At 38.2% G+C, this 20,721-nt stretch overlaps 2 protein-coding genes across 2 annotated transcripts; one reads left to right on the forward strand and one right to left on the reverse strand.

Moving 5' to 3' along the window:
- The first annotated feature begins 10,957 nt into the window (after positions 1–10,957).
- LOC140236083 (post-GPI attachment to proteins factor 4-like) lies at positions 10,958–12,535 on the forward strand. The gene has a single exon (XM_072316058.1). The coding sequence runs from the start codon at positions 10,993–10,995 to the stop codon at positions 12,433–12,435; it is 1,443 nt and encodes a 480-aa protein (XP_072172159.1). The 5' UTR covers positions 10,958–10,992; the 3' UTR covers positions 12,436–12,535.
- A 6,580-nt stretch (positions 12,536–19,115) lies between these two features.
- Positions 19,116–20,551, reverse strand: LOC140235994 (thioredoxin-like protein 4A). The gene has a single exon (XM_072315980.1). The coding sequence runs from the start codon at positions 20,127–20,129 to the stop codon at positions 19,701–19,703; it is 429 nt and encodes a 142-aa protein (XP_072172081.1). The 5' UTR covers positions 20,130–20,551; the 3' UTR covers positions 19,116–19,700.
- Between the last annotated feature and the right edge of the window lie 170 nt (positions 20,552–20,721).

Raw genomic sequence — 20,721 nt, forward strand, 5'->3', positions numbered from 1 at the left:
TAAAACCTAAAATATAAGGAGATATCAGGGTTTTTCTCAGTAAACCGTAACTGTATACGGTTTAGTCTGGAAAATTTTTTATTATAACTATTGTTCACATTTTGTGTATTTAACAACACTTAACATCGATTATACTGATTCATATTTTGACAGTGGTTGTTTCTATCCCTAACTCACATTTTAGAATTATTTTAAAGCACTAATGCTTTCATCTGCAAATGGTAAATTATGCCTTTAATATAAATTGGCTGGATGTTTTACTTGGATTCAGGGAAAATGTCAAACTGAATCTTGAATCTTGAAATGATAATCCCTGTAGCAGCTCGTCGAAGCTAAACTGGGATGGGCTGTGCGATGACGATGTTGGCCGACGGTGCTTAAAGTGCTATTATACAGATGTAACTGCCTCAATGCCTTGTTGAATCATGTGTTAATTTTGATTAAGTATATGATTTACACTAATCGTAAAATTGGAAGAGTTCCAACCTGTGAAGAAATATGTAGGGCAATCGCCACCTCAAAACAGTCTGAATATGAAAAAGCAACATTAAAGGATAAATTGACATTACACTACGCGAAATGGAAAAATTATACTTCATGAAATACCGGGTTTAACTATTGCATCTTGTTAAGATATATATATATATTTTCTTTTTGTATTTACCTCAGTCAATCTATTTAGAATGATTTGAATATCCGGTGTTTTCAGCTTTGCCCGCTCCACTTGTTTATTTTCTCTGATCCTCATACCATTAAAACTTAATCAAATATTATCTGGCTATGAATCTCGGCTTGTGCCGAAAGGGTGGGTTGGGTGGTGGCGCATCGCGTTAATGAGAATTTAACACCACCCTTCGTCTAAAGCCCCCCCCCCCCCCCCCGGTTTTGCCGAAAGGGTGCGTTGGTACTTTTTCTCTTTTCCTCATGTAACCCTATAAAGCCCAAGCTATTTTGATGTTATGTTAGATGTTTCATCGTCACATTTGGCACATGGGTAGAGCAACTCATAGTCTAAATGACCGCATATTTGATTTTTTTTTTTTTACGGTGACACATAGAGGGCGCTATTTACCAAAATATAAATATATTTTTCTGTATAATTTCTTTATCCCCAGTATGTCTTATCATAGACCAATATTTTTCATATTTGCCACAAATGGTCTGCAAAGTCAAAGCTCATTATTTTTTATGGTTGAAATTTCTCAAGGTCACTACATGGGGGCGCTATTCATAACAAAATAAAGAAATACATTATGAGACCTGTGTTGTATTGTTAGGGATAGGTACATGCATAGTTATCATATTTCATATTCCAATAATATCGGAATTTTAAGTTTGCAGATTGATAATGTGATAAACAAATGATATTAGAGGTATAACTTAGGTGGAGGAATCAAAATGACACAAAATAGAATGGCAATCTTTGGAAAATGCTGTTATTTTCAAATATCTCTATTATATCTACTGTTTTATGGCATTGTCACAGAAAAACAAAGGAAATAATAAGAAAAACATTTCAGCCCCATAATTACTTCACATTTTGCTCCTTCAGCAAATTTCAGCCAAGAAACGCCCATTTTATACATTATAATATGGTTAATTGGAATTGGAACAGAAAAATATGCAAAATCTGACTGACATGGTTGTCAGTTTTATTGTTGCCATGGCAACCAGCAATATCAAATATAGCTAAATTATATATCAAAATGTTCGGGATAAGATTTTTGGAAAAGTCACCAAATTTGGTTAAAACTGGATTAAGGGCGAAGGAGTGGCGAATGAAAATCTGGTATGGGGCACAATGTGCCCCCCCCCCCTTGGGCTTTATAGGGTTAAAAGACAAGTTTTGAACCAACTGATATTAAACAACAAATAGCAATTAGACCAAACAGTTATTGGACGAAATGATGACTAGACCAACTGGTATATATTAGACCAACTAATATTAAACAGTCTATTAGACCAACTGGCTGTAGACCAAAGTTGTAATAGAGTGTAAACCGATCCGGACGATAGCCTCTTTGAAATGGTTGTTTGACGGTTAAATATTATAAATTCAAAACTTGTCTTTTAATATTACATGAGAAAAAGTACCAACGCACCCTTTCGGCAAAACCGGGGGGGGGGGGGGGGGGGCTTTGGACGAAGGGTGGGGTTCCAGTCAACGCGACGCGACCCAACGCTCTCACCGCATCCTTTCGGCAAAACCGGGGGGGGGGGGGGGGGGCTTTGGACGAAGGGTGGTGTTCCCATTAACGCGACACGCCACCACCCAACCCACCCTTTCGGCACAAGCCATGAATCTCCACTTGCATAAGACCCAGAGAGATATTAGTCATTATAATGTTCATAACTGGTGAATAGAATACATTTTAAAGATTTTGTAAGTCCATCACCTCTCACGTTTTTGTTTTTTTTTTGTATCTGTCTTAGATAAAATCTTTATTCAGACTGGTGACTGAATCATGTCAAATGTGTACAATTGATGTATGTTTTATCTATATTTTGCACACAACCTTTTGTTGTCCGTTAAACAGTGTATTATAGTTATTTTTTGTGTCACTACATTGTAACAATTTCATTTGATGATTGGTCTGAATAAAGGCTATAAAAAGCGTCAAAAAAATGCAATAAAGCATTCACAGTTACAGTACACGACTGTCAAAGTCACTCCCCACCCTCCCCCCAATGAATAAATCAGTGTAGACTCTTTAATGAACAACGAAAGAAAAACTTAAAAAAATATTACTGGAAATACCCAAACACTATGAAGATGGATCAATTATTTAATTGTCAAAAGAAAACAGTCCTTTCCAATTTAACCAAGTTTTGTAATTATAGAATGACACATGTTTAGATTATTAGTATTTTCTATCTTTTTTGCAAATACTACATGCCTTTTTTACAGGCTGTGCCTTCTTTACAATTGACATATAACTTATTTGTCTTTTCACTCTCTCCTCCTTTTTTCTTCCATCTCTCTACTTCTTCTTCTTCTCGTTCCCGTCTCCATATTTCCTTCATTCTTGTTCACTTAGCGTATGAATTAATTTCCGTATGTCTTTGCGTCTTTCTTTTTTCTGTTTCTATTTTTTTTTCCTGAACCAAAAGTCACTCGTATATCTTTTGTTAAATCACCAGTCTTGTGTCCTTCTCACTCTCCCTCTTCACCTCCATATCCCTTCTCTCTCTCTCTCCTCTCTCTCTCTCTCGTCATGTTTCCCTTTCTTTGTTTTTTTTTTCCACCATATATCGTGTATATATTGTATATTTCTGTACATTTGTTTTTCTTTTCATCAATCGCATTTCATTCTTTTTTTTTTGTTATAGTTGTTTTGTACACTTTTCAGAGTTATTTGCAATTATTAGGTGATCCGAGTATCCTCTCGGATCACCTTCTGTATCTGTACGGATTCTTTGGTTCTTCTTCTTCTTCTTCTTTATTTCTCCTCAAAAGTTGTGTTTCGATTAGCTCAGAAAGTGTTCCTCCTATCAATTTCAAAATTATACCATACATGTATCATGTCCCAAAGTCGACAAATTTTGTAAAATCATAGTGATCAGTCAGCGGTGACGTCACTATGACGTCATTATATGAAAACACATTTTCATGCATATCTCATTAATGGAAAGGAATTTTTCAATGAAATTTACGTCACGTATATTTCAAGTCAAGCGCATTCTACTCATATTATCAAAATTCACATTTATTATTAAAAAGTGCGAGTACGCGCGCGTTGAAATATTTGTATGCTCAAATCGAGCTCAAATTTTTTTTGCACACGTTTCAGACCATTTGGAGCATTTTTTGAAAAATTGAAAAAATTGGACGGACGCGTACGCGCGCGCGCATATACGCACGCACAGCTCATATGCAATAGAAATTTCCCGTTTTTTCACTTTGATCGGATACCTGAAAGGTCAAGGAATATTTCTACCAAGTTTCAAGTCAATCCGACTCAATATGACGTCATACGGGCCCGTCAAAGTTGAAATTCCGCGCGCGCGTCAATGGCGATATACAGTGCAACTATGCCAAAAAACCACCAATTTTAAATCCGATTTTACTCGTCAGGATGGACGGTGACCCCCCGTTTTCTTTACATATTCTGAAAGCTGATGAGTTGTACATGCCATTTCATGGGTTGGTGAAGCTGAAAAAATGATGAAAAGATATCAAATTTCTTAATAAAGTAAAAAAAGTAAATTTTCAAAATGACGTCATAAAAATTCAAGTTCACTCGAGCGTATTTCATTTATCCTTTGCCGATTTTCACACAAATTTCAGTATGTTGTAGCTTATTAAATGCTCTTTCATTAACATAATAATAACAGCATTTTGATTGGGTGACGGCATCACCTCGTAAAAATGGATTAAAAGTAATTTTGTCAAATTTGGCCAGTTTACGTGTTATCTCTATGGGAGTGCAGTTTTTCTGGAAATGAAAATTGACATGACTATCTTTCTCGAGCACTATCTCACTTATGCTTCGGTGAACTTCTCCCAACTTTTAATATGTTGTAGCTGAGACTTTGGGCTATCGTAGTTGTGCCCTTCATTTTTTCATACGACGTCGGCATCATGTCAAAAAAATTGGTTGAAATTAAAGCTTATCTTCGATGTATTGAGATATTTCTTCCTTTCTGCAACTTTCTTTGCAATAACTCGAGAACGACAGCCCCTTTCGCCCCCATATTTTGCCCATGTTTAGTTCATGTTACGTACATTTTTTCATAAAATAACAACTACTTGATCGGACACCATGTTGGGTATGTAAATTAGGGTCAAAGGTCATAAATATTTCATCCTGTATCTTAGTAAATACATGTCCTATCTTTCCCATATTCTGCACACGTAAAGACCATGTTACAAGGATCATTTCACAAAATAGCCACTTTTTGCTCAGATGCCATCTTGTCTGTGCAAAGTAGGGTCAAAGGTCATATGTACTTTTTTTCTGTATCTTCGTTATGACGTGTTATCTCTATGGGAGGGAATTTTTCTAGATGTAAAAGTTGACATGATTGTCTTAATCGGGCACTAGCTCACTTACCCTTCGGTGAATTTCTCCCAGATTTTAATATGTTGTAGCTGAGACCTTGCGCTATCAGAAATGTGCCTTTTGTTTTTTCATACGATGTCTGGATCATGCTAAAAAAAACTTGGTTGAAATTAAAGCTTATCTTCGATGTATTGAGATATTTCTTCCTTTCTGCAACTTTCTTTGCAATAACTCAAGAAAAACAGCCTCTATCACCCCCATATTTTGCACATGTTTAGTTCATGTCACGTACATTATTTCATAAAATAACAACTACTTGATCGGACACCATCTTGGGTATGTAAATTAGGGTCAAAGGTCATAAATGTTTCGTCCTGTATCTTGGTGAATACTTGTCCTATCTTTCCAATATTTTGCACACGCAAAGACCATTTTACAAGAATCATTTCACAAAAAACTACTTTTTGCTCAGATGCCATCTTTGGTGTGCAAAATGGGGTCAAAGGTCAAATATACATTATTCTGTATCTTCGTTAGTGCATACGGAATTCGGTACCAAAGATGGCAGGTCTGACTCCCTTTTCTAACTGAAACTCCAAACATCACATGGCCAATGTCCCCTCAACACAGATGAAACCTGTATGGTCATGCCTATTGGGATCAGGACTCAAATCATTGATTTCCCAATAGATCGGATCACCTAATTTGTCAGTGTTGACAAATTCCGAGTCTAGTTATTTATTGATATTATAATGTGCTATATGTTTTTCATTGGACTCCGATACCCAGAGTTTGGGTTGTGAGTAAATAAACTTTCAAACTTTCTTTCCGTGCGCGGAAGGCGGTGGGGGAGAGGGGGGGGGGGGGGGAGGGTCGGCTGAGACACCGCAGTAATGGCGCTGCCCATGCCAAAATACACATAGCGCGTCACAGAATCGGTCTATATAGTAGGGTACCTAAGGGGGGGTCACCGTGCACCCCCCCCCAGGACTCCTCGAAACTTACATTTTCAGGATCCTCATGACATACCAAAACATAATCAAGATGTTAACAGGAACGAAAAGTGGCTGTTCAAGGTGAAATTTAATGTATTCTATTGTTTTTCATAATTTCTTATGTATTTCTTTGTTTTTCAACTTTTTCAACTTTTGTTTTTTCTTTGTTTTTCTATTGAAAATTGTCACTGACCACTTTTCTACCATAATTAGCACAAAACTAATCAATGAAAGTGATTAAATGTAAAAATAATCAGGTTTTCATGACTTTCATGACAGAGCACCTGTTTTCCATAGGAAATGTACACAAAAGCACAAAATTGTGCCCGTTTTGGGACGACATTCTGTTACAAAAATGGGCGTGACTTCGCACAAGTATGCGGGGAAGTTGCAAATTTGGTCTCAAAAGTTGTGCGAGACTTGAACAAACAAAGTCAAGAAGCCTTGCGACAGATTTATAGCGCGAAACTTCGGGGGGGGGGGGGGTGGGGGGGCTTGCAAATCCCCCCCCCCCCCCCCCGTCCTTAAAGGGTTAACGTTGCATGAAAAAAAAAATCAATTTTCACATAATCTCATTTTTAAAGAGGTGGTATGCTTTACTAAGTATTTATGCATATATATCTTTCTTTTAGATAAACCGAAAGTCACTTAACTTCGTGGGTGCGTTCGACATAAATGTATTTCTTCTGTTTCCACGACAGCAGGGTGTGCTATATACTGTACGAGCTGAAATTTTCGCGTACAGATATTTTCGCGAATTGCTACTAGGACATTTTCACGTGTTGTTAATTTCGCGGTTGCGAGGTCTAACTGTACTTATCTATTCGCACGTTGTTATTTTCGCGTGTTGTTATTTTCGCGATTCAAAGGTGATTCGCGAAATTCGCGAAAATAAAACCACCGCGAAAATTTCAGCTCGTACAGTATATATGTATGTACCTGTACGTAATTATATGTGCTTACATGTAGGGCCTACATAGTAGGGTACGTAAGGGGGGGGGGGGTCACCGTGCACCCCCCTCCCCCAGGACTCCTCGAAACTTACTTGACTTTGTTTTGTTCAAGTCTCACGCAACTTTCGAGACCAAATTTGCAACTTCCCCGCATACTTGTGCGAAGTCACGCCCATTTTTGTAACAGAATGTCGTCCCAAAACGGGCACAATTTTGTGCTTTTGTGTACATTTCCTATGGAAAACAGGTGCTCTGTCATGAAAGTCATGAAAACCTGATTATTTTTACAATTAATCACTTTCGTTGATTAGTTTTGTGCTAATTATGGTAGAAAAGTGGTCAGTGACAATTTCCAATAGAAAAACAAAGAAAAAACAAAAGTTGAAAAAGTTGAAAAACAAAGAAATACATAAGAAATCATGAAAAACAATAGAATACATTAAATTTCACCTTGAACAGCCACTTTTCGTTCCTGTTAACATCTTGATTATGTTTTGGTATGTCATGAGGATCCTGAAAATGTAAGTTTCGAGGAGTCCGGGGGGGGGGGGGGTGCACGGTGACCCCCCCTTATGTACCCAACTAACAGGACGCTGCTCCTGGCCCAATTCCAAGCAAAAAGACTGACTTCGACTGCGCCAAGACTACGACGATACCCAGCAACACTAACATTAGTAACAAGTTAGAACAGAGTGGTCCAGGGCCTTCGTGAAAGTTTTTACTGGAATCGTTCTCGACGATAAATGACAATCGACGGAAGAACGTGATCTATTACTAGTGAGTCATATTATACTGGGCGATGCCATTACATAGCTATTTTGGCCATTTAAGGAAAAAAAAAAAGTGGAGGAGTAGGAGGTAATCTCAGTCCCACATAATGTGATAGAAGTTAGCAAAACATGCTGTGCCCGAATGCAATGTCCAATGCCTATGCCCCGCTATGGATGACTGAGTGAGTGAGTGCGAAGGAGAAGGAGGAGGAGAAGAAGGAGGAGAAGGGGAATAATTTATTGGATAATAAATCAATGGAAACATTGTTTCCATTGTTTTACAGTCAGTGGGTCCACCTTCCTTCTGTGAATTCTGGTGTAAAATTTAATATTAACCGTTACGTATTATTATTTGGCTGCATGGCGCCGGTCGACATGGTCAGCTCAGCCTCGGGACAGTGCCAGTGTGGCTCAGGTACTGGTAGCAGTGCAGTGTACAGTGGTACATAATGCCATTAATGGTGCTTTAAAAACATAATACCCACGGAAACATAGTCATAACTGGCATAAGGACTCTAGTACTCTACTATATGCAATGCTCGTGTGAGTGAAAAACAGGTGCTCTCCCATTACTGGTGCAGTGGTGGATTTTAATATGCTGCGCATCATTTACACACGTCTTGTTGGATGTAGGGAACTAATCTTAATCCCAAGCAGGGACAGGTTAGAGTTGCACAGCCCACTTCTACCTCCTGCCTGGGCAGGGTGCTACATAGCTTCTTTTTTTTTTAACTGCTTGCCCAGTCGGGCAAGCAGATCTTTAAATTGTTGCAGAACACTTGTCCGAGCATGAATTTTACTTGCCCAAATAGAAAGTACAAAAATATCAGAAAATGAAATAAAGAAAATCACTTGTACATCATGTAAGCCAAGGGCTTGACACGTTGGAGAAACAAGTGTTGGTATTGCTTGCAAAATGTTGGATAGTTGCTGAAATGAAATTTTGGTGCTTTGTATTGATCACTAAACAGTCATTATCCTTGGGCTTCTGTTGGCTGGCTTCGTGGGTTTGAAAAGTGGAAAAGTGAAAAAAAAAGCTGACTTCAAAACATTCTGCTTTCCCTATTCAGGCAAGCATTTTTTCTCATTGTTCCAAAACACTTGCCCACTTTAAACTTTAATTTTCACTTGCCCCGGGCAATCGGGCAAGTGCTTATGTAGCACCCTGCTGTTGCAAAGAGTTCCAGAGGCCTAGGTCGCATCATGGAGTCTTGGAAGAAGGAGTACTGGAAGGCAGCAGTTCTTGCAAAGAGGACTACATGTATCAATTTTTGAGTGTGCCCTCTTATACCCCTTTTGTACTGCCCACGACTTTTAGCTCGCTTCTGAAGCGAGCTAACTATAGCTTGGGCCAATTCGTTTCATACTGCCATTCTCGACCACCCAAAGTTACGTTCGAGACCAGACCTATCGCCCCACCCCCCTCCCAATCAACCTGACCTTCCCACCAGCGCAAAAATTTAGCGACAGTTTTCATGCTTACTTTTACGAGTACGAATTCAGTTCTGCTGTTATACTTTATTCGTCACTCGCGAAATTCAACCAGTCATCAGCATCCTATAGTGTACGCACTGCGCCGGTCTATTTTTTGTTTCTCAAGATTTAATCATGCCGTTTGCTAGTTCAAAGAGTTCACTAGGAGTTTTACCAAACAGCAAACAGTGACAGCAGTGTATAAAATACTATTAACACCAGTGCATGCGATGCGTAATACACAGCACGCCAGTGGCAACAGTACAGCAGTAAACATAATACATATTGGCAACCCGGAAGCACCGTACACAATTTCCGGTCACGGGTCAGTGGAGACTGGACTTAGCCCGAGCTAAACTCGCGTACCTTTTATACTAAAGTTAGCTCGGACCTGAAGCTGACCTGATCCACCCCCTAGAGCGGACTAACTTAATAGCTTGGACTAACTATTTTTCGACCTTTTATACTGAGAATTGGCTCGCTTCAGGTCCGCACCTGAAGCAAGCTAACGCCCAATATAAAAGGGGTATAAGTTACTGGCACAGCTTGGTAATGATAGTATGTTGGATAGTTGCACAGCCAGCCGTCTTATTACAAATATAAAACTTGGTTTGACTCATGTAATGCAGCCTCACTTTGAGGAGCCATTGTTGCCCTGAATATGGACCTGATAGCTAATGTAGGCTCTGATTTGATAAATGTATGATCTTAAAGGGGATGGCTAGTAACTGATCAGTGGGAATGCTGGGGGATGATTGTTCCAATCCTTGTGGGATTCATTTAAGAGTACATTATATATCTATTGTGTGAAAATTATTTGCTTCATAGTGGTCTCATTATTCAAGTAATGTACAGTTTAATGCACCATCACTGTACAGGCATGCTAACCTGGAAACATTAAACTGCACATTACTTGAATATGAGACCATTCTGAAGCAAATAATTTTCAAACAACAATAATAATGTACTCTTTAATGAATCTCACATGGATTGGAACAATCATCCCCCAGCATTCCCACTGATTCCCACTGATCAGGCACTAGCCATCCCCTTTAAGGCAATACTCGTATGATCTCTTTGTTAGATTTGATGCAGCAAAGTGAAATATCTTAAATCGTATGAATGCTCAGATTCTGTGCGATGCAAATGCATCACAAGATTGTGTATGGTCTAGTACAGACTGGGATAGTTCTAACACTATAGTAACAGTAATGATTTTCTTCTTTTTTTTTTCAGGTCCACTGAAAAAGAACGTCATGGATGGAGAGCTATCTCTACTCTGTTGATGACTACTGGTCATAGAGAAAAGCCATCATCATGATCTTTGGTGGTCCTCCAGCTATCTCCCCCTCTTTGATTGTTCGGATATTTTGAGATTTCATTGACATTGGACCTGCAGCCCTCGATGAATCTGAAACCTCATCTCTAGTTGCCATGGCAACATATATAAGTATTTTGCTTTAGTTTTCTGCACGAAAAGTTGCTTGAAGTGGTGACTTTATCAGCAAGACATTCTGGGAGATACTGGAAGTTGCAACCAATTGTGTTTACAAGAAGACTCTGCCATCAGTTTGGGAGCCTCTGATGACAACTTGCGCGCATTAACTCTCATTGCTGTTTTGGGTCACATGTGCGCTACCAAGTGATAAATGATAGTTGTAAATGAATATTTATAGAATGAAATGTTAGCATAAAGTGGCATAAAGTGCATTCTAAACCACATGTAGGGAGTGAGAAAAGTGGCACCTTGAATATGTTCTTATTCGATTGTAGCACTTGAGGGTTTGGGTGTGAAAAAATGCAGTGTATAAAAATGGCTGCTCACCTGTGCCATTGTCTTGTATGTAAACCAGTCTTATGGTGCAAGCAGCTAATCATGTCTTGTTTTTGCAACCAAGCATGCAGAAGATTTTTGCTGAAAGTCATGGCTATTTATTCCCTCACTTTTTTCCTTGTTCTGCCTTTCTTCTTTCGTAGTCTCCCACTGACAAAATACTACAAATTATACCATGATCCCCTGAAAACCCTTGATGAGGCAAGAAGAATGAATCAAGAACAAGCTGACCTAGCTGAGAACCAGCTGTTCCAGATGTCCAAATCAGAAACAAAAATGCTGTATGAAAAGTCGAGAGAAAACGCAAAGCTAAACCTTGTCATTGGGATTATAACTATGTCTAGGCATGAGGGGAGTGGAGTGAGACGAAAAGATCCCAGGTATTTAACCCAGGTCATGTTAGCCTTACATTTAGCCCTTCAGCAATCAGGGGGACTACAAGACACAGCCATGTTCATATGCAACACCAATCGTGTGCCTGAAGACCACAAGGAAGCAATAAATCTGTCAGAATTCTTTCCCATTCTGAATAAGCCCGTCAAACGTGAGATAAATCCGTATGAGCGAGAGAAGCTAGATTACCAGTTCTGTCTTTCTGAAGCATCAAAGTTTGATGCCAGGTACGTTTTATTGCTGCAAGATGATGCCCTTCCCCATCGTGACTTTTATTCCGTTTTGATGTACATCCTAAGAAATAGGCTTGAAAGCCATATATCTCATGGAGATCAGCACGTAAGCAGCAATGATTGGCTGTGGTTAAAGCTTAACTTTCCCAACTCTCTTGCCAGGTATGAACGCAATTATTACTTTGCCACAGAATGGGTGTCCATCAGCCTTGTTATTACAGGTGTTGGCATGCTCCTTCTCTCAATTTACAGGGAGGTTAAAGGTCATCTCACCAACACAACTCTCAATGGAGGATCTCAGTCAACACTAGATCATTCAAGTTACTATGACATCTTTCTTGCCAGCTTTGTGTATATTCTCCTGGTAGTTTGGTTGCTAGGGAAACCATACATTAGCTTAGCCAGGATGGCATCCCCTTCCCTCTACACACTCGGGCCGGGTACCTCATGCTGCTTGCCAGCCGTTCTGTTCCCTCAATCCCAGGTTCCAGGCATACTAGAGTACCTCCAGGCCACAAAGCTTTCCACTGACAATCCCTTAGACTTTGCACTGGATGATTACCGCCAGAAGAGGATGCTGCGACAGTACCTGCTCAGTCCAAACATTTTTACACACATAGGCTTCATATCAACACTACATATGCTTCCCAGCACTAAGGAAGCTGAAAATTATGTGTTTGCCATGAAAATTCTCAAATGTGGCTTGATGCAGTCCTCTAAAGGCCACCGCACACTACACGATCAGACTGGTCTTAAAGTCTTAAGCCAAGCTGGGTCTTAAGACCAGTCGTACGACCGGACACCGCACACTATACGACCCGACTGTAAAGCGCGCACAGTGCGCACTGCGTGCGCTTGCATTTTACTGCATTGTGAATGGCTGAAAGCCTACGACCAGTCGTAGAAATTCAACATGTCAAATCTCTACGACCGGCGCTAAGACCCAGTCGTACGACTAGATAATGGCAAGACTGTGACGTCACACTTCTAGTCTTAAGGTCTTAAGACCGGTGAATCGGGGCAAAATCGTGTAGTGTGCGGCGGGCTTAATACTCCATGAAAGTGTAATAGCCTGTGTCTCATGATTTATTATTTCCATGCCATAAGAACATTTCTTCAGATAGTTTAATAGCAATCATTTCTTTCTTGTTCACATAATAGAATGGTACAAACTCCAAAGACTTATCTCAAAAGTTATTCAAAAAAAAAAAAAAAAATAGACCATGGCAAGCATGTCTAGAAGAAATTATACAAAGTAATTGTAATTTAAGAGTTTGTTTATCTAAGATGCCATTTCTCAGTTCTAAATTGCTATGGCAGTTTCAGAATGGTATGCTTCCTGTGTTTTTGGAAAGAAGACTTTGAAGAATATTTTCCTTCAACACTTTCATGCAGCTGTAAATAGTAACTGTCGTGTAGAGATTACATTCAGTAATTCACAACTCTGCTTTCATACATCTATAACTCATTTAGCAGATCATCTATCATTTTATCACTCAGGTCATTTGCATACAGGTCATTTGCATAGTTTCATTATTTGTCTTTCTTATGTGTGATTGCATGATCAAAATGTGCTTCTTCTTTTTTTTTTTCTTTTTTTTTGCAACAGAATCATGTTCCTGTAGTGACTGTACTCTAATGGTGCATACTAAGCCAAAGACAAAAGATGAATCTTGCCAATGTGTTCAACTTATGGTTCCATTCTATGTATGCTAAGTATTGTCTCTATTGTGGGTACAGAGTTTAAAGGGGAAGGCTAGTAACTGATCAGTGGGAATCAGTGGAAATGCTGGGAGATGATTGTTCCAATCCTTATGGGATTCATTCAAGAGTTCATTGTATATCTATTGTTGTGTGAAAATGATTTGCTTCAGAACGGTCACATATTCAAGTAATGTGCAGATTAATGCTCTGTCACTGACCAGGGACGCTAACCTGGAAGCATTAAACTGCACATTACTTGAATATGAGATCATTCTGAAGCAAATCATTTTCATGCAACAATACAATGAACTCTTGAATGAATCCCATAAGGATTGGAACAATCATCTCCCAGCATTTCCACTGATTCCCACTGATCAGTTACTAGCCTTCCCCTTTAATCGTCTGAACAACATAAATGTAAAAGATCATTAAGTACGGTTTGCAACGATTTTTATGTAGTTAGTATCACACTGTTGACATAGTACTGCCCATTTTATATCTGCTTTAAATGTCATTCATAATTAACTTTAATGTATTCATCAAAAGGTCTTTTCATTATGACTTTTCCTGTGGTTATATGACAGACACAGAGGCTATTCTCATTTAAATTCAAATAAATCATGGCATCATTGTTTTGTGTTGAAAAGGTCTGTGGATTTATGCAGAAGACACCATGCCAGATAACATACTGCCATCAAAATGTCATAAATGCATCTTGACTTCCCAAAGCAATTTTTCTGATATATTGCTTTGTGAATTCCAGTTCTATTAAAGAACAAATTTTGTAAGAGGTAGCTTTCAGGGAACCACACTGGATAAAAGGAAAGCATAAAATGGAGTCAAATTCCCTTCAAGTCTAAAAATGAAATAAACAAGGAAAAGTACAAGCAATCCATGAAAGTGTCTGATTTATATTTGAAATTTGTTTATTTATTTACAGTATGAATTGAATATGTAGTTTTCAAGGTCTTATTCAATTCAGCATGAAGTGATTAACTCCACAGCTGTGAAAAGTATGGAACTGAACATTTTGTAATGAATAAAATTCACCTATTGTAGTAAAGTCATTTTTCAGTGATTAATATACAGTAAACCTGGCATATAAGTTGATATACACAGGATGGGGAAAAATCTGTAAACTTGTGTCAGTATCAAGTTACACGGATTTCACCAAAATAACAACAACAAAAAAGAAGATAATTCCAGAACTCTCTTCTTGTGTCGACTTACATGATGTAGACTTACACAGGGTTAACTGTATGTGTAGGATTAAATAGCATCATCTAACTCACAAACGGGAGATTCACTTTACCTCAGATTTGATGTATGCATATGAGTGTATTTGTGAAATAACCTCATGAAGTGCTTGTAGCCTTTTGGTAGGGTGTTACAGTCCTAACACTCACTGAAGTATGGTGAATACAGTCAGTGCCTTAATGATGCTTGTGTAAACAGATTCATACAATGATGTGCAAACTACCTGGTAGATAACAGAAGGACATCATCTCCTTCAAGATCCCCCATCCCTGGGCTGGTGCAAATCTCTCGAGCTTTCACCCCTTACCTAGCTGATATAGTCTCGAAGAAGGCACATGGTATGGAATGTAAACCTAAGCCACAGGGCCTCCACTAAATGCCTAGCTTTTATTAAGATCTTGGTATTCGTCATGTACAGTGTATGTCTATTAAGAAAGAAACAAATATACATGTACACTGAACTCGCGATAAAGCCTGAAATATACAGAGATACTGTATTTCTCTCAATAAACCATAACTGTAGACGGTTTAGTCTGGAAACATTTTTATTATAACTATTGTTCTCATTTCATATATTTTAACTTTTCTTAACATTAATTTTACCGATTCAAATGTTTACAGTCGTTGTTTTTATCCCTAACTCACATTTTAGAACTATTTTAAAGCACTAATGCTGGGTTTTTGTTTCATCTGCAAATGGCAAATTATGCCTTTCAGATGTCATTATGTTCTTTGCATCTTAGATGTGAATAAGACCTTTTCACCATGAAAGATTTCATAAATTCCTAGTTTTGTACACTTTAATTATGCTTTCTATGCTTGATTTCTCATTTTGAAAAGGACAAGTGAAATGTGGATGGGAATTTCTCTGTAACAAGCATGATGTGATTCTGTATCAGTGTATGATGCGCTTGAAACTATTTTTTTTTCTCCAGTATCTATTTGTCGACTCAGATTTTTTGTTGGAGGGAGATTTTTGTTGTTACTGGAGGGGAGGTATAGAAGGGGATTAAACTAAAGGGAGAAAGGGCCATCTGATAGACAGCTGCTGTTTTTTAGAGGGGAAATAATAGGATTGTAATTTAGAAATGAAAAACATGGAGCAAATAAGTATGTGCCGAGAAATGACACGCCAAAATTGTTAATAAGTTGATCCAGTGATGATTAGTTTATCTTTTAATAAACCATGTCATTTATTCAGACCTACAAACTGTATTTACCTATTTACCCTCAGGGCTTCATTTCACATTTTAATTTCATTCATTCTTGTCTAAACATGTGCATGTATTGTTTTGTTATTATTTGTTTAGTGTGTTACAAGATATTAAATTGGTGCAAGTTATATACTAAGCAACATACCATTTTTTTTTTAATTATACCTGTCTTTGATGACTTTATTAGATCATAAAATTTGAAAGATTTTTATAATTCTGAAGATACCCTGTATTGTTATCAAGCCTACATTGTACACACTGTATTGGTACATACACTGCAAATGCTAATGACAGAGCAGCTGAACTACTCTTGAATGTAATTGTAATGTATCAATAAATCCAATGAAGAAACTCAAATGTTATTTTGATACTGATTGATATACAGTACTGTAGATCAACTCTCACACACATAGCCATCCACTCATCTTTTGTTTATCAATGCATGAGCATTGCTCTTTCATAATTTGAAGATGAAGATGATGAGAGAGAGAGAGAGAGAGAGAGAGGAGAGATATTTCAGTGAAAAAAACAAATGGTCAATTATAATTTGATCCTTGGCAAACATACATGTAGCCAGCAAGAGCACTGAAACTTTTAAGTCACATGTACATGTACATGTACATTGTAGTAAATGCATTTTCAGAGCAATTGCAATACATTCAAGGAATTGTTGCTGTAATTCCCTCTCATATTTTTTCTTCCCAATGCCATTCGACCCGTTTCTTCTCTCACTGACAGATGTACGAGTAATTTCTCTGTATCAGCAGTAAATGCTCATTAATTTAGGACAATTTGAAGGCTGTACTGTATGCAGTGCTGTAATTTGATGTTGATCAGAATGCTTTGTTGTGAAGGTGATGTGTACGTTGTATACTGTTTACATGCACATGTATTCCATTGAAATATGCAACAAACTACTAAGTAAAGCTGAATTCTCATTGTGTGAACAAAAATTAAAGAAATTGAATTAAAAATTGTATAGGTACAGTAGTGAATCATGTACAGTATCACAAATTTATGCTGTAGCATCATTACCACTTAAAAAAAAAAGAAGAACGGTTCATTTCAAACAGGGGCCAGTATTATACAGTGCACTCCCATTACAATGAAGTAAAAATTTGGGCTACAATTTTGAATATCCACTCTATGTATCTTTATTGTTTAGTTGTTCGGTTATAAGGAAATTTTGATACAAAAGTGTATAATGAAAAAAAAACTGCGGGTCTCAAGGACTTCGTTATTACGGGAGTCCGCTGTACCACCATACATGATACACGCTGTAACTCATTGTACACACCAATGACACTGAAGTCCATCCACCTCCAGTCGTGACTGAAAGATAACTCACACACAATGTTGGATTTGAGTACGCTATTCAATGTAATTTATTGAATGTGAGGTATAGACTGAACATCACATGTAGTGTACATCTGTACATTCCTGAAAGGAGCTTTGCTTTCATCAGCCAAAAACTTTGCAAATGACTGTACAAATTAACAAATGAGGGATGCATTACATGAAAGCACAATAGGCCTACACTGTACAGTACATGCTGTACAAAAAAAAAAAAACACACACACACACACACAGGATTACATTTACTCCATAATTACGAGGGGAGGGGGGTGCATGGAACATGAGTCTTGATACACTGTACATGTATTGAGGTCATAGCATGTATATTATATGCACGAAGTGCACAACACAGGTACAGTAGAATCCACAATGAACCCTGGAAGCTGTAGGGTTGTAGATACAGTTTCATGCTCTCTTGACCTCGTTTTGAAACATTTCACCACACTGAATGAGCTGTAACCCAACATTTTTTTTTTAAAGAAAAAAAAAACAAATCTATAGTCAGATCTTCTGTATGATTGTCTCATTTGTAAGTTTCCCATTTCTAGCATGTTGTCAAGTATTTGCATGGTGGTTAAATGTTGTAACAAAATAAAACCACATTATGGACCACCCTCACCTACAAGTAAAGTGTACAGTACATTTACCTTAGCATTATATGCAAAACAAAGCCGTCATGTGACTTTGCCACCACCTGCATAATACTCCTACAACTACTCTGGCTTGGTATGCATGACTTTACATTTTCTTTTAACAAAACTGCAAAGTGTATTTCCATGTTGACTATAGCCAAGAGAAGTCCTGAATAGAGTACAAATATAATCAATCATCCTTGAAAAAGAACTCAATATACAATTGTAGGTTACTTAAACTACATTGCATTTCAAGCTACAAAATATGGATAATTACTAATATTACTATGCAAAATTAAAAAAAAAAGAAAAAGAAAGAAAAAGAAAAAAGTGCAGGGTTCATACTACAATTGTAGCTTTTGAACAGTGACATGGAATGGCTATTCAATTTTATTCCCCACAATTTGTCCAACTTCTCCTAAAGCTTTCCTGATCTACTGCTTTAAATTGTTACACTTTGTTCCCATCCCCACCCTGACCCCCAAAATCAAAAACAAACAAACAAACAAACAAACAAACAAAGTTTTTTCTAAAGGAATATTGCAATACTCATCATGTGAATTTCTAGCATCACTAAGAATTTTACAGCTTTGGTCTGCTTTCTGAAGCTGTGGCCAAACAACTCCTCCAACCACAATGACACACTGTACAATGTACAGTATACAGGTATGTAGGTCTCTTGCTGGTTCAAATGTCACTTACTGTAATTTGAGCCAATTCTAAATCTTGTTCATATATCTGAACGTGGAAGGACAACACATGTGGGTGGGATTGTGCTAAAACTCACAACAGACTGGCACATAGCACATTTGCACAATGCGTTTCCCATTTGGCTATACTGTTGAACACTACTTTGTAGGACAGGAATACACATTATCAGAACATGTGTTCATTGGTATCCCAGTACATTGTATTGGTTGAATTTGGCTGGGGTTAGACGATATGGTGCATTTTAACAATTCCATTAATACACTGTAATTTGAAAATGAACAGCAACCCATTATAACTTATCATTTAGTCTCTAAATTTACAGTGTATATCGTTTAGTTACATGATGAAATACATTGTACAACCACAATTACCAAGTCTTCAAAAAAAAAAAAAAATTCTCTTCATAACAATTACATGTACCGTAATAACATATCACTAAAATATCTATGATCTATAGACAAAGTATGACCCCCTGTATTATACACCTGTATTAAGTGCTCCAGTATACAAATGTATGTACATTGTACATGTAACAATAACAAGGATCACAACTGAACTCTCAACACTCCACCCACATGAGGACATGAGGCATTTACACCATCTGTTAAAATGGTGCGATTGGTGAGTTTTGCCTCCTGGATTTGGTTCTCACAAAAATCAATGATGTAAACAATAAATTACAACTTGCCTTTTCTCAGGCATTATATTTGAGAATATTAACCACAGATAATGCAAGCAAACATCAAGTGCATGGACTTTAAGTTGATAATCCTGCCAATTTGATTTCCTAACTAAAGTCGTAATTTTTCAGACCACAATACAACTGTACCACATGCACAACACTGAACTAACAAAAAGAACAACATCTGTCAAAAGTTCACTATGCATGAAATGAAGGCAAAATTAATGGGTGTGGGGGGGGGGGGGTGGGGGTGGGACATGGACTGTAGAAGTCTTTTTAAGAACAGTCTCCATTGACATGTCAGGCCACTCGGCATGCAGGGTAACTACACATACACACTGTATTTATCGAGTGTCATTCGATAATTCTTGTTCAAAATGGTGAATAAACAACAAAAAATCTGTACAGAGTTATGACAAAATGCAAAAGTGGAGCACACTTTCTGCCGAGATTGAAAAGCCAGGTAAATGTACGCTGTTTTGAGCATCCATCAATAGCGGTACTTTGTTGAGTAGTCTTTTGGTGAGACGACCAAACCCCTACCCTTCCGTGCTCCCCTGTATACTGTCTCAACAATGTCAATGACCTCCTGTTCATCGTCAATAGGCCAGTTGATCTTGTTGTTGTTACCAGTCCCAAGATCAATCATTATGTGCTTGTTGCGGAAGAAAAACATCACAGTGCATGGGTCATACAACTCGTACATCTTGTTGAAGTCCGGCACTTCTGTGATGTCCACCAGATAGACGACGGCAAAATTTTTCACCTTGTCACAGATTTTGTACAGCGTCTCATCCATTTTCATACACGTGGGATCCCAGTCGTGCCCGAAGCGTATCACCACAACACGGTCTTCTTCTCCAAGGATGGCCTGGTCCACTTGCCAGCCATTGTGAAGATGCGGCAGCATGTACGACATGTTGCTGTTGGCGTCTCAAAACTTCCTTTCCCCAGAGTATGAAGGTTTGATCACTACTTTGACTTTACTTTCTCACACTGCTCAACAAAACTGAACTAGTGCAGTCGCAGTGCCAGCAGTGTTTCTTTGAGACTTTGTTTTTATTTTGTTTTGAAGTTCGAGTGTATAAACAACGGCACAGCAGTCAATCACTGAAAAATATTGGCAGTAATAGATCTAGACTGGTCCAGAAGAAGTCTAGAACTGTCTAACGTTATACAAACATCAACGAGTATAAAGCCAAAGGTAAAGGTAAAGAAAACTCCAAATTAGAGAAATTTCTTTGTCCCGTGCGGGTGCACGATGAGACTTCCCTGGAGTTCTGGCTCAAACATCAAACAAGTCATTGACAATGTGAATTCATCTGGATGTTCCACTGCTGCGTACCCCGTATCTACGCACGTTTGCTTGCGCTTTGGTTGTGACTTGTGTGGTACGTAGATATATAGTGTGATTTTTAGTGGTGCCCATTCATTCCGTAGACGACGCGACGGATGCCGGGGAGCTAGGGAGCTGCCGGAGGAATAGTAAGGAAAGATGTATGTAGCTACTG

Source organism: Diadema setosum, chromosome 12 (assembly GCF_964275005.1).
Source record: "Diadema setosum chromosome 12, eeDiaSeto1, whole genome shotgun sequence".
NCBI lineage: Eukaryota > Metazoa > Echinodermata > Echinoidea > Diadematoida > Diadematidae > Diadema > Diadema setosum.